Genomic DNA, 15,201 nt, shown 5'->3' with positions numbered 1-15,201 from the left:
TGGGTGATTATGGTATAATCAAATATTAAATGTTAATGTGATGTTGTTTTGATCTACATGAACCCTGACAGACAGCACTGTCACCTCATCATCATTATTATTAGACAATACAAGCTTTTCTGACACCTACAAATAAGAGTAATAAATATCCATATAATGTAGAGGAAAAGGCTTCATCTGCATGGAAGTAAATTAATTAGATTAATAACATTAACACATTATTTTAAGATTAGGAAAGGTTCATTAGGTAAAGCAGATAGTTAAAATAGTTTACCGGTAATAGTTAAAAATGTCATTAACCATGTATGAATGATGTATTTTATTCACAAATAATTTCACACATTCAGATATTTGCATGTATATAAATATTTCATGTACATGAACTACTAATCTGTTATATAGAAAGTCTTACCGTATTTGTTTCAAGCTAAAAAATAGATATTTGATCATTTAACAGGTTTTAGGTTATTTATAGATTTGAGCTATTTCAGATCGAGATAAGTCATGAATAAAATAAACATAAAATGCATTGATATAGAAATAGTAGTGAACTGACAAATGATTATTTAATTATCTAATGACTCATTTTAAACTAGTGCCTGCATATCAAATCTGTAATTAATAAATAATTGCATTGCAAACTCTGGACCTACATTTCCTTCCTATTATGCAATTTGGTCTTTGCCGAACCGACTGAGCCTTCAGAGAACAGATGTGGGTGCAGTTCAAACTAACGCATCTCTGTCCTAGCATTTCCAGGTAAATAAGGTCATGTTAAACACCACTGAGAAATAAATCTGTTTAAAAGGGGTTTTTATATCTGCAGCATGCAGTAGCTAAGGTGGTTCTGGATGTTACAGAATAAAAAACAAATGGGTTAGTCACCCTGAGTTTAAGTACTGCATTTTATACGTTTAATGTGGGTGCATGTTCAATGCCCTAGATTACTCATTTTGATTTTTAATTAAGTTGTCCATGTCCTGATTGCATTTAGTTGGATGCACTGCAGTATGTGTGCTTGTTTATGACTCATCTGCAATGCTCATCAGCAAACATATTTTTATATAGCTGGCTAAATTTTCATTTAAAATAAAAACAGGAAAATACAGAGCATTAAAAGGGCAATATTACATACTTTTACAATTAGATTGTGACAAAAAAGTGGTAATTTGGTTGATGGATTTGTTTCTTACAAATACTGTGCTTTTTGCTTCACAGGACGTAAATTGATGGATTAGAGTCATGTGAATTACTTGTGGATTATTGTGATGTTTTTATTGGCTGTTTGAACTCTTATTCTGATGGTACCCAGTCACTGCAGAGGATCCATTGGTGAGCAAGTGATGCAATGCTAAATTTCTCCAAATCTGTTCTGATGAAGAAGCAAACTCAATCTACATCTTGTTTGGCCAGAGAGCGAGTAAATTTGCAGTTAATTTAAATCTTTGGGTGAACTACTCCTTTAATTTTCTTAACTATACCTTTGATTTGTGATTATTCGATAAATATTTTTTAAAATACATTTTATAGAATACTGGAGTTCAGTGCAGTACCCTCTGTGTCAGTGAACTACCATACAACAGTGTGTACATACCGAGTTTGTTCCCAGGATTTGCAGGTTGGGCTTGTCAGCCTCCAGGAGTTTCCGCACCATCTTCAGGAAACTCTCCACGAACAGGTTGATACTCTGACAGTGACAGGCCATTAGCAGCTGGTCGAGGGCTTCCATCGCAATACACACATACCTGAAGAGACAAATACACATTGAATATGGCCAAGAGGTGTATTATGGTGTACAGCATGGCTATATCAGATCAGGCTTATTACGAATTTCAGTACCCATAACGGTGTCTAGCTACATCACGAGACAATCTCTCAGACAGGTACGCCCCGATACGATCCAACTTCTCTGGAGCTGACAGAGCATAAAAAGTCAGCTTCTCCATGTTGGCCTTCACCAACCCATCCTACAGACAAACACAGACAGAAAGTATCAATATCATCAACACAGCACACTTGGAACAGGGCAAGAATTACGTTTCAATCTTTTTGATCTTGATCTTTTAGTAACAGTAAAAGTCTGTTATCATATAAAAGCTTGGGGTTGGTAAGTTTTTTAAAAATGTTTTTCTTTGATGAAAAGGAAGTTCAAAAGAACAGCATTTATCTTTTGTAATATTATAAAATATTTTACTGTTACTTTGAACAAAGTTCAATTCTTTCTGAATAAAAGTATTTTATTTCAATTAACAAAACAAAAAAGAAAACATACTGAACCCAAACTTTTGAATGGTAGTGTATCATTGTCAAAATTCAGAAAATTCACATCTAATCTTACAAGTAAATTCAAGTATCTAGCAATTATAAATGAAAGTAAGGAAAACTAAAGATTGCATTTAATAGTATTATTCATTAGACCTTTAAAATAAAAAAAGGGGAAATAAGCATGCATAAATAAACATCCATAATCAATCCACATCAGGTGTTTACCAATATGGTAACAATAAATTGTGCATTCCTACAGGGGAAGCATATTAGCATTCAAACAGAATGTAGACAAAATGGAAAAATAAACTTCGACAGGGTGACAAAAAACTATCACAGTCCTACAAGAAGAAGACTTATGCATTCTGCATAGTAATCTTGCTCACAGCTGGTGACCTACGGTAGCGACAGGAACTGTCTTGAAATAAAGACAGTGAAGATGTTACAAAAGTGTTGCTTAGATGGCTGCGGCACTTAAAAAAGGATGCAACTTCTCTAAAAATGTTGAGTCTAAGTTGGAAGTGACTTTCAGTTCACTTAACTCTTCTATTCATTTTTTCCCCCTCATCTACTGCTGTTTAAAATATAAAATTGATGCTTAAAACATTGCAGATAAACTTGCAAGTACCTCACTGACTAGTTGAGTCTTGGATAATTAGTCAAAAATTAAATAATCCAAGCTTTAGGGAGACAATAATGTAGCATACAGATTTACAGAAACTACTCAGTCTATTTATATGGACGGTGAGCTTTTGGTGCTAAAAAAGAAAGTTATCTGTAGGAGTTTTTCTGTAGCTGGAGAATCATTATAGTAATGTTCACCACTGCTGGTTTTAACCCACATTGAACACTAATTTACTGAACTGCCACAGCGCACAGGTACATGAACATGAGCTGAAGAAGGTATTTCAGATATCTCAGGTGGATGGCATTTGAGAAAATAACATAAATGGTGTTGAACTCTGTCTCAGCAAAGACTGCGAGTCGCTTGCATCCTCAGACACCTGCTTTGGTAATTGCCTCTTACACATTAAATGCACTTTCTTTTAAGTGGTCTTGAACAGCAAGCATCTGCCAAGAGCATAAATGCAGAAAATTGCAAATAAGAGGTTTGAGAGGCGAACAAGGGCTGTTTGACTGTAAATAGGCTCTCTGTGAAGAATGGATTTGAGACAGAAGGGATGCTCTCACCTCTGGGTCTTCAGGGAAGATGTTGTCCACCAGTCTCTTGTAGCGTGGCCTCAGCGCTCCACAACAACCACACACCCCTGCAGAGAGAGAAAAATCAAGAGCAAATGTGGTTAAGGATTCATTTCTGTAAGCAAAATGGCATTGATTTTAGAAAGACAGCTGATTTTCGCCCACAAATGGCATCATTAAAAGGGTTCTGGGTTGTCATCAACACCACAGAAAGCGATATCAAGACATAGACAGAGTGTCGTATTCCTCACAAGGCTGTTATCTTATAAACATATAACATTTCTTGAAATGGGAGACAAGCATTTTCTAATATATGTTAATGAACAATATCTGAGACAATATTGTAAACATTTTTAGCTCACAATATACACTCTTCCAGAAATAGAGGCTATGACCTTGGATTATTAGTAATGGTATTGCGATACCATTGGTGGGGGGGTCTTTGGGGCAAGAGGATGTCAAGCCATTAGTGAAATTTAGTGGGAAGTTCACATGGCGATGTGTGGGCTTGTGGACGGTCCTTCATGAAGGTCAGAGATGGCACAAGCTGCATTTGTCAAACATTGCAAAAATCATGCAAAATATAACACATCGTCTAAAATCAGCTATAAAAATGCAGAGGAAAATCTGTGATCCGATTGGCCCATGCATCTCAGCAGTGATGAGTCACATGTGTCCCACTGAATAGCATGACAGCGCAACAATGAACATCTGGAGGCAAGCATAACCTGTTTTCTACCACAGTATTAACTGAAAACTATGGTAAGATAAAATCCATTTCTGAAGTCACAAAACAGATTTCACGGAGATCTGGCTCATCTTGAGAGCAAAAAAAAACCTAAATCTCTGATTGACGTCATTGAGGGGAAAATATTCTGATCTGCGAATGGTTTTTCTGATCTGCTCCGCTAAAATGAGTGTTTGAGAAAAAAGAGCCAAGGCGCTTCTATTTTTAGCTTCTGCTCCATTTTGACTTCAAAGAGGAGCTTTACTCCACGGCTCAACTCAATGTCCTGTTTATGTTGAACCCATTTATGTTCCATCCTCATCCCATTCCAAACATTGACTTTCTTTCAGCCATGAAATGCAAAAGTAAAATATTCAGGCTGCTCTTTTGCATATACAATGAAAGTAAATAAGTCATTATTCATTGAAAATAGTTCTCGCATAGTAGTACTTTATCATATTAATTGCAAAAACAGGACAATTAATGCCACTGAGCATCATATAAAAAGTAAAAGACTATTTGCAAATATATTTTCTAACACAAAGCTATCATATGGCTTTAAAAGAATTGGAATATATTGTAAGTACAGCAGAAAAAAGTACAAGTAAATTAGAATGTCGTGGAAAAATTAATATATATTTCAGTAATTCAGCTCAAATTGTGAAACTTGTGTATTAAATAATTTCAATGCACATAGACTGAAGTAGTGTAAGTCTTTGGTTCTTTTAATTTAGAAAATTTTGGCTCACATTTAACAAAAACTCATCAATTCAATCTCAAAAAAAATGAAGATTGTCAAGCAAAATCGATTCAAGAATTTGAGTAAACTTCACAAGGAATGGACTGAGGCTGAGGTCAAGGCATCTAGGGCCACCACACACAGACGTGTCAAGGAATTTGCTGAACCACAGACAACGTCAGGGGCATCTTACCTGGGCTAAGGAGAAGAAGAACTGGACTATTGCCCAGTGGTCCAAAGTCCTCTTTTCAGATGAGAGCAAGTTTTGTATTTAATTTTGACACCAAGGTCTGGAGGAAGGGTGGAGAAGCTCATAGCCCAAGTTGGTTGAAGTCCAGTGTTAAGTTTCCACAGTGTGTGATGATTTGGGGTTCAATGTCATCTGCTGGTGTTGGTCCATTGTGTTTTTTGAAAACCAAAGTCACTGCACCAGTTTACCAAGAAATTTTAGAGCAATTCATGCATTCTTCAGCTGACCAGCTGTTTGAAGATGCTGATTTCATTTTCCAGCAGGATTTGACACCTGTCCACACTGTCAAAAGCACCAAAAGTTAAATGACCATGGTGTTGGTGTATTTGATTGGACAGCAAACTCACCAGACCTGAACCCCAGAGAGAATCTATGGGCTATTGGCAAGAAGAAAATGAGAAACAAGAGACCAAAAAATTCAGATGAGCTCAAGGCCAGTGTCAAAGAATCCTGGGCTTCCATACCACCTCAGCAGTGCCACAAACTGATCACCTCCCTGCCACGCTGAACTGAGGCAGTAATTAAAGCAAAAGGAGCCCCTACCAAGTATTGAGTACATGTACAGTAAATCAACATACTTTCCAGAAAGCCAACAATTTACTAAAAATGTTTTTTTTTAATTGGTCCTATGAAGTATTCTAATTTTTTGAGAGTGAATTGGTTGGTTTTTGTTAAATGTGAGCCCAAATCATCACAATTAAAAGAACCAAAGACTTAAACTACTTCAGTCTGTGTGCATTTAATTTATTTAATACACGAGTTTCACAATTTGTTGAATTACTGAAAAAAAAAGAACATTCCATGACATTTAATTTATTGAGATGCACCTGCACTATCGTACAGCCTCTTGTGCTCTCCAAGGCAGCATTTATTTGGTCGAAAATACAGTAAAACAGTAACAGTTTCTAATTTGAATATGTTAAAAATTTAATTTATTCCTGTGACGTAAAGCTGAATTTTCAGCATCATTACTCCAGTCTTCAGTGTCACATGATCCTTCAGAAATCATTCTAATATGCTGGTTTGCTGCTCAAGAAACATTTCTTATCATCAATGTTGAAATTTTTTTTGCATATTGTTCTATTCTTTGATTAATTGAAAGAATAATAAGAACACCATTTATTTGAAATAGACATCATTTATAAAAACTGTATATCACTTATAATTCATTTAATGCATGCTTACTAAATAAATACTTTTTTTTTTTTTAAGTCTTACTGTCCCCAAACTTTTCAATGATGTGTGATCTCGAAAATCTAATTTCACTTAGTTCCACACACAACTCTATCATTAGATTTCAAAAGACTTATGGATTACTGATACTTTTATGGTGCTTTCAAGCTCTTTCTGGAGCTTGAAAGACCCTGGTCCCCATCCACCTCTGAGATTCTGCGAAACACTTTTGTGAATCATACACCATTTAGAAAGACATGGAGGTGAGTAAAAGATGATAGAAATACAATTGTTGGCTTAACTGCTCCTTTGGGGTTTGTAGGTTTTATGATAATGCTGGTGCCACGTGAGAGAAGGAGAGCTGCTGCACTGCGCCGTGACTCTGTACCCACATGAACAGACAGAGATGGCACCACACTGACAGCCAGTGCTGCCACCCCCTCACAAACAGCTGTGTTGCCTTCTTGTGTCTCTCTCCTACAAATTAAATCTCCATCATGCAGATAAAGACACAGAGAGATGGTCTTTAACAAATACATTTCTGAAAATGGTCAGAAACTCCCAACGATGTAGTTAATCATGTCTGGGAAGTTTTTTCACACTGACAAATGATGCATTTTGCATACCGCACAGAATACTACACTAACACCACTTATACTCTCAGACAGCAGAACAGCTCATATTCTGTCATTTATCAAGAAGCCTTTCCTCTGTGGTGTACATTACTATAGCAATAGTTTAGCCACAGATGGGAAAGCGTGAACTCTCTATGTCCTCTTTTTGTACCAGAATCTGAGATGCTAACTCTCACCATTGATTAATCTGCGGTGTCAACAGGCCAACCAAACTGTGTCACTTGGGCAAAGCTGTTGAAATCAATATATCCAAACACATTCTATACAGACTGATACTGAGAAAGAGAAGAAAATGCTTATTAAAAACAGACAGGAGGAAGGAGATTAGAGAGGAAGGGAAGGAAGGGGATGATGCTAATGACGGTCACTCAAACAGCAGGAAGCATCTCCAACTGTTTCCTTCATCAGAAACAAATCTGCTCCCCTCTCTGATGCCACATGGCTTCAGACAAAAGCATACATGCACCATCCTTTCCCCAATAAAGCAAAAGACAAGTGTATAGAATCAGTGCCTTTAAAAGATTCTCATCTTCAGGGCTAAAACTAAATTCTGCTATTTGATCTGATCTATCATCATGCCATATGTCGATCAGTGCTACTCATTCATTATAACAAGGGACCAATATTGCTTTTCTGCAACACCTGCCAATATTTAGTGTAGAAATGAGCAGTGAGAAAGAACTTAGAAGACATGTTAGATTGTAGATAAATAATTAACATAGCTAAAGAAAAAAAAAGACATGAATTGCAGATTTATAATATTGAAAAAATATATATATTGTTACAGTGTTCGCTCTTGTTTCAAGGCCAATAGTTTAGACTAATAAACAAATCCAAAAAGTGAAAGCTTTAAGACAATCTACAAGACGGTAAAATATCAATATTTCATGTCCATGTATTTACTTGTTAAGTAGTCAAACAGCCTCCACTTTAGCCATAGTAACACAGAACAACATCAAGAGAGTACATGAAGTTTTTCTACCACACATAGACTGTCAGTCATCAGCAATCAGTGCTGCTCACAAGGCATTTTTAGAGCAGAGTCTCAAGGCTGAATCTCTCTGGCACCTGTGTATTTACAGTCAGCACAGCATTCCCAGCTGCAACTTAGCCTCAATTATGAAGAGAAGGTTCCTTGATTACAATGTACGCTCTAAATGCTCCACAGAGCCCCACAAAAAAGTGCATTTCACAGGGTATTCAGCCAGTTACAATGCAAAATTCTATATATATTAATTAATAAATCTGCATATATAAAATTAATTTCAGAATTTCAAATTTATTTACTGATGCGTCATTCTGTACTTGTATTCTCAAATAGAATGCGGTGATTCAAAAAAAAATTGGGTTCGTTTTTAACAAAAAGGATTATATATAGGATTATATAAGCAATAATGAATTTATTTTATAATGAGAGTACATTTAATTCTTTGAAAATAACAGATGCAGTGGTAACCTTAACATTTTATTTGTAGATTTAACATTTGTAGATGGTCTAAAGCAGTGATTCCCAACCTTTTTCAACTCGCGGCCCACACAACCAAACACATATGTTTGAGCGTCCCACTGCAAAAAAACTAACTGACCCTGCTATGATGATTGTGTTAATAACGTAGTACTCAGAAGCTAGATTGTTAACTGTCTTTATTGAATGAATTGGCAATGAACAGAAAATAACTCGGGCTGGCACCGCTTGGCATAACTGCTGTTGTTCTGTAGCATATGCAGCAAAAATATCTAAGATAAATTGGCAGTTTATTCTTAAACCAATCAGCAAGCTCGAATAGTGGAAGCATAGCTACAGTTTAATATAAATTTTTCTTATTTAATTCTATATATGAAATTATGTTATTATGTTATGACTTAGACATTTTTACATATATGAACAATATTATTATTTATTATAATAGTAATTGGATTTCTGTTTCTTTACACACCAGAACCGTGCCTGACGCACCTGACGTGCCGCTGCTACTGTAGGTGACATAGAGGGAGAGCGCCGACAGACCAGGATCTTGTCTTCGCGACAACAATATCTATACTTCATGTTGAGCATAAATATAAAGCTTACTGATAAAGGACACCGTCAACAGTATTGACGGCAAAATAGACTATGTTTGACAGGTGCAATATGCCAGTGTGTCAAAAGGCATCACGCGAGTGTGAACATCACTACAACTAGGAAAAAAACGATTGTAATTCAAACGCAGCTCCCGTCGGCATTTAAACAGACCTTTGCTCTTAATTCCAATCGGTCCAACGCAATAACGAAATCGGAGCAGGTCTAAAAACTGAAACTGTTCATGCTGCACTTTACACTTTGGAAAAGTTATATATATTTTTTAAATATTAGCAGGCCTACAAGCTGGGATTGGTAATGCTGCACTGTAATCATAGTTATTTATTTATATTTTTCATTATATTTTATTATATGATATTGGTTTGAGACAGAGTATTTTATTTAGTGGAGAACTTTGCAGCAGTATTTTATTTCTTACTCTTTTTTTAATTTTATATATATTTTATTAAAAAGTATTTTAAAAAAGTGTAAACAAATTGTTAAAAAAAGTTTATATTAATGAACAACCTGCAGTTTAATGTTTGCATTTCTTTCCCTTACTGTACCGAAAATGAACCGAACCGTGACTTTAAAACCGAGGTACGTACCGAACCGTGATTTTTGCGTACCGTTACACCCCTAGCTGTATATAATTCATAGCTGTATATAATTCATTTGTAAAAAAAAAAAAAAGATATATATATATTCAGAAATTCAGAAATTAATTTTATATATGCAGATTTATTAATTAATATATATATAAATATATATTCAGTACAGACCAAAAGTTTGGAAACATTACTATTTTTAATGTTTTTGAAAGAAGTTTCTTCTGCTCATCAAGCCTGCATTTATTTGATCAAAAATACAGAAAAAAAATTTAATATTGTGATATATTATTACAATTTAAAATAATTGTTTTTAAATTTATTATACTTTAAATTATCATTTATTTCTGTGATGCAAAGCTGAATTTTTAGGATCATTATCACATGATCCTTTAGAAATCATTCTAATATGATGATTCATTATCAAAGTTGGAAACAGTTCTGCTGCTAAATATTTTTTCGGAACGTGATACTTTTTTAGGATACTTTGATGAATAAAAAGTAAAAAAAATAAAATAAAAAAAAAGAATCTATGTCTTTAAAATATAAATATTTTGTAATAACAATATACACTACTGGTCAGTAATTTGGGGTCAGTAATTTTTTTTTCCTTCTTTTTTTAAATAAAATCAATACTTTTTTCAGCAAGGATGTGTTAAATTGATAAAAAGTGATAGTAAAGAAAATATATTATTAGAATATATATTATTAGAAATTGTTTTTTATTTTGAATAAATGCAGTTCTTTTTAACCTTTTATTCATCAAATATATTAGACAGCAGAACTGTTTCCAACACTCATAATAAATCAGAATATTAGAATGATTTCTAAATGATCATGTGATAGACTGGATGTTACATGTGACACTGAAGACTGGAGTAATGATGCTGAAAATATAGCTTTGCATCACAGGAATAAATTTTTTTTTTTTAAAGTATATTCAAATAGAAAACTATTATTTTAAGTTGTAATAATATTTCACAATATTACAGTTTTTTCTGTATTTTTGATCAAATAAATGCAGGCTTGATGAGCAGAAGAAACTTCTTTCAAAAACATTAAAAATAGTAATGTTTCCAAAATTTTGGTCTGTACTGTATATATATTTATATATATATATTAATTAATAAATCTGCATATATAAAATTAATTTCTGAATCTAAAATTTATTTACTGATGCGTCATTCTGTACTTGTATTCTCAAATAGAATGCGGTGATCCAAAACAGTGAATCTAATCATCATTCAGGCAAATGTTTGCTTCAAGAATGACTACACTGCTGACGTGATCTTATCGCTAACACACCCTGAGCCGATGCCGATTTCTATGACATTGCGATAATATCGTGCATCCCTACTGCTCCCAAAGGACAACACAACTTTTTGACATTAAGATCTTAGTCAGGCAAACAACAAGTGCACAGAAGAGCCTTTCCTTTAGATGAGCGGGATAGACTGACCTGTATTTTGTGATTATTTTGCATTTTACTTTTTTAATTTTTATTAGTTTTTTGGTTTATTAGATGATTGTTGATAGTTGACATGTCAGGTGTGATGGATTATGTTGATATATGTATGGTCATTATTTCACTTTTTTGAGAGTAAAGCATAATGTGAAACATTAAATCTCATCTTTCATTGGACCCAAACTCACACCGTTGTTTTAAAAGCACCAGAGAGAAACTGAGAATCAGTCAACGATTGGCTTACTTATAATTGTTTCTACACATTAATTTAACTATTTGTAGTGAGATCTCACTAAAAGTACAGAAGTACATCCTCAGAAAACACAAGAACACACATACAACCAGTAATGTGAAGGGCTCAGTAGGTCAGCACAAGGAGATGCTATATTGCCCTTAAGTGATGTTATATAACACACAGCTAGGGTCCACATTCTTCTATTTTTACACGCAAGGGGAGAGGGCCGCCTCAGAAGACCTCTCCAGCACACACACACACACACACCTCTATCTGATACCACCAGCTACCCATTCATTGACAATCATATGATTTCAAATGTCTAAGTCCAACAACAATATATGAGTAATGATGAATTAAGAAAAATCTATATTTCTACACTGATCATTAGATGAGATAAGACTCACCTTTACTGTCATTGTGTACAATTACAGACCCAATGTGGTCAATAATATATATAAGTGTTTTAAAAATCCATCCCATGTGTTAAAAATCCAATCCATCTGCCTGGCAAACCTGTGCAAAATATCTGTAATAAAAATAGAAGTTAGTGCAATCTGTGAGGAAAACATGGCTTAGAATTAATGAATATCTTGGTACTTCCATACAGTGTTTTTGTTCATGCGATACCCCAGAATTCGCATTAAAATAGGTGAATGGAATAACTATTGGTTTTGTAATCTCCTAGTCGTTCCCTCCAGGATTTCAAGTATATTGCGATCAAAATGTAAGATTTTTGTGATTTTCCAAAAATATATATTTTTTAATTATAATAGCACATTTAACATTTTGTATTATGTAAGAATAGTCAGAAATTAATTATATCAACTGAAAAATGTAAATCTCAAAATTCATCCTTTGAAACCCATTTTAAAATCAGACATTATCATTACCATGAAAATTGTACATCAATATCATGTTACAAATTGTTTTCATTCATGAATTATAAAAATGTAAGTTTGGATCGTGCACTTTCAAGTCTATGTTCAAAAATGTGTGTGACAGTTAAGGGGGTTAACAATAGTAGCATATTTTAGTGTGGATTATATTTGTGAAACGTGCATTTTCTTAAATGATTTCTGGAAATTACAGAGGGAGGGAAGAAAGGAGATTATTTCTGGAAATAAGTGTAAGTGTCCAAACTAGAGGGGAAAATCATAATGAACATGGTTTAAACTATGACTAAATTTTCTAGCCCAAAAAGAAAAATATTACAAACAGCATGATAACACTACAAGAAATCCACTGAGTTTCCTGAGCTATCAAAGAGCAAGAGTGAGGTGAAAATCATCAGAGTTGTCTATAGAACTTGTCATCACATGGCGAATTGTGTCCTGAACGATGAAGATCCAGTCGTAACGTGATCTGTTAACACCACAATCAGTAACCGCACTAGAGGGCCTTAAACGTACACAATGTGCTGTATTGACAATGACATCTCAGCTAAAATCTCCAAGACAAACCAGCAGATCAAACAAACATGCACTGACTCAGAAAACTCAACAACATAAGAAACCTGCCACCTTGAGAGCAATCAAACAAACCTACAATAAAGCAATCTCACGACAGCGTCTGATTGACAGCATGCACACTTGGGTTTATCAAGAGTCAATGGATGTACTAAAGAGAAGTCATGCCTGAGTGCTCAAGGAATTTAGTCAGGGAAGATTCCAGTTTCCCTTTATTACGCACAAACCCCTGCAACCCCCCCCCCACACACAGATAAACAAAGCTCAGTGCTTACCATACATTGCTCTTGATGTCAGTGAATCCTCTCTCTCTTCTCAATCCTTCCCTGCAGCGTCTTAGATGCAGAGGGATTTTTGAAGACACTCAGCCTAAACGCTCACACACACATGCGGTCTGCAGCTCTGACGGCTGAAAGTGAAGCGATATAAAACAGGAGAGATCGCACATGCTAACGTACAGTGATGGGGACGTTATGATGCTGCTGGGATGACATTGGCTATTGCACCAGCATACGCATGCAGGTCTCAAAAGAATAACGCTTATTATGCACGCACGAGTGTACACCTGCTCACCAATCACCACTCACAGAGGGAGGGGCTAGAGAGAGAGAGAGAGGAGGAGAGAGTGGGATGTGCTCATTCATCTCGGCAGAAGCTCCTCCCTCTTTCTTAGATTCTCACTTTCTCTGGTTGTGTTTAGAATCAAATACTACTGTACTGCTTACTGCATAGCATATGAAACTGGGAATAGTTTATGTATACTGTTACCATTCTAAAGTATGATTTTATAATGTTTTAATGTTTTTAAAAGTCGTCTCTAATGTTCACCAAAGTTGCATTTATTTGATCAAAAATACAGTAAAAACAATTATATTGTGAAATGATTACAATTTCAAGATTAATTTTTGAACATATTTAAAAAAATATTATATATATATTTTTTTTAATCTTCTTGACCCCAATCTTTTGAACAGTAGTGTATAAGTATCAGAAACAAACCCTATTACACAGTAAACAAAATTTCAGGAGGACGTCTGTAGATAATATACAATGTGAATGGCTCTTCAAAAGATAAAAATCATGCGTATAGTTATAGAAGTAAATAATAAATTTCTTACACATTTTTAAACATTTATTATTTATACAAATTTGAGCTTTATTAAATTAATTGTGTTTTCCTGTTTTCAAATGTTTTCCTTCTGGAGCCTGAAATGTTTTTTATTTATTTTATTTTTTAATCAGTAACATTGATTAAACAAAATTTTGGTTTAGGCCTCTCATTGATAAATGAATATGACAACTAAACCACCAGTAGGTGGAAGAAAGTCCCAGTTTTAATAAATGAATAACTAAATCATTAAAATTATATTCGTTCAAAACAGCAGATTCAATTAGAAACGAAGCAAGTAACCTTTAAGAATGGATCGCTGAATCACTGGCATTCACTTGAGTTCTTCAAAAATAAAACCACCATGTCGGCTGCACTGTTGTATAAAATTAAGAGCACATTTGCGATCGCACACACATGCTGATATTCAGGAAAGCACTCTTGCTTCTGTGATAAATATAGAAAAATAAAAACTAATACAAGGGTATTTTTTAGGGCTGGGATAAACGATTATTTTTTAAACGATTAATCAAGCGATTATTTTTCCGATGCATCGATTAATCTAACGATTAATTTTTTCAGACCGATTCGAATTCGATTATCTCCCCATTAATTGACTACTAACAATTTATACATGTTGATTTACATATCTGAATGAAACAAACATGAATTCCTTAACATTGCAATATATGTTTATTGCTCTTAAAATTACAAAATAAAAGACTGACTAAGAATGCATTACTTTGCACTTGTATAGAGATAGCATTCAATAAAACCTTGAAGCCTTGAAAACACATAGCTTACTGAAACAAGCTTACTGAACACATAGGGCCTAGCTTACTGAAAAAAAGTTCTTCTTTCAGATGAAAATAACAACAACTTGATGTCTAGCATTCAATAAAAAAGTTCACCCAAAATACTTGTTTAGAGCAAATTGAAAGAATACAGTAACCAATGTAAACTTTAGGGCTTTAAGCTAATACAGAGAGTGCTTTTCCAAAAAATTAAAAATAAAAATTAACAGTGGGAGCCAGCAGCCGGTCATGGAGAAAAAAAAAATCTCAGAATGCTCCACGTGAAACTTTGGCATTCCACCCTTTTTCTATCGTGTCTAATGATTTTGGTTAATATGCACGAGGGAGGGAGAGAGAGAGAGAGAGAGAGAGAGAGAGAGAGAGCAAGACATCGCTCGTGTAGTTTGAAGACTGTGAGTGCGCGAGGGCGTGTGAAACTTTGGTGTTTCGCCCTTTTTCTATCGTGTTTAATGA

At 34.5% G+C, this 15,201-nt stretch overlaps 1 protein-coding gene across 3 annotated transcripts in view; it reads right to left on the bottom strand.

Moving 5' to 3' along the window:
* The window catches only part of efr3bb (EFR3 homolog Bb (S. cerevisiae)), a 38,726-nt gene that overhangs the window by 16,164 nt on the left and 7,361 nt on the right, over positions 1-15,201 (bottom strand). For 2 of the 3 annotated variants that reach the window (XM_059498311.1, XM_059498310.1), the window contains 3 exons: positions 3,457-3,533; positions 1,840-1,967; positions 1,595-1,745 (listed from right to left, as the gene is read on the bottom strand). In XM_059498311.1, coding sequence (XP_059354294.1) covers positions 1,595-1,745; positions 1,840-1,967; positions 3,457-3,533 — 356 coding nt within the window. Of the gene's footprint in view, positions 1-1,594; positions 1,746-1,839; positions 1,968-3,456; positions 3,534-13,100; positions 13,368-15,201 lie in introns of those variants that run through there. The other variant, XM_059498312.1, reaches the window with a different exon arrangement.

The sequence above is a fragment of the Carassius carassius genome, chromosome 18 (assembly GCF_963082965.1).
Source record: "Carassius carassius chromosome 18, fCarCar2.1, whole genome shotgun sequence".
In the NCBI taxonomy this organism is placed as follows: Eukaryota; Metazoa; Chordata; class Actinopteri; order Cypriniformes; family Cyprinidae; genus Carassius; species Carassius carassius.
Note: the sequence above shows the minus strand (reverse complement) of the source record. Positions and strands in the feature narration are given on the sequence as shown.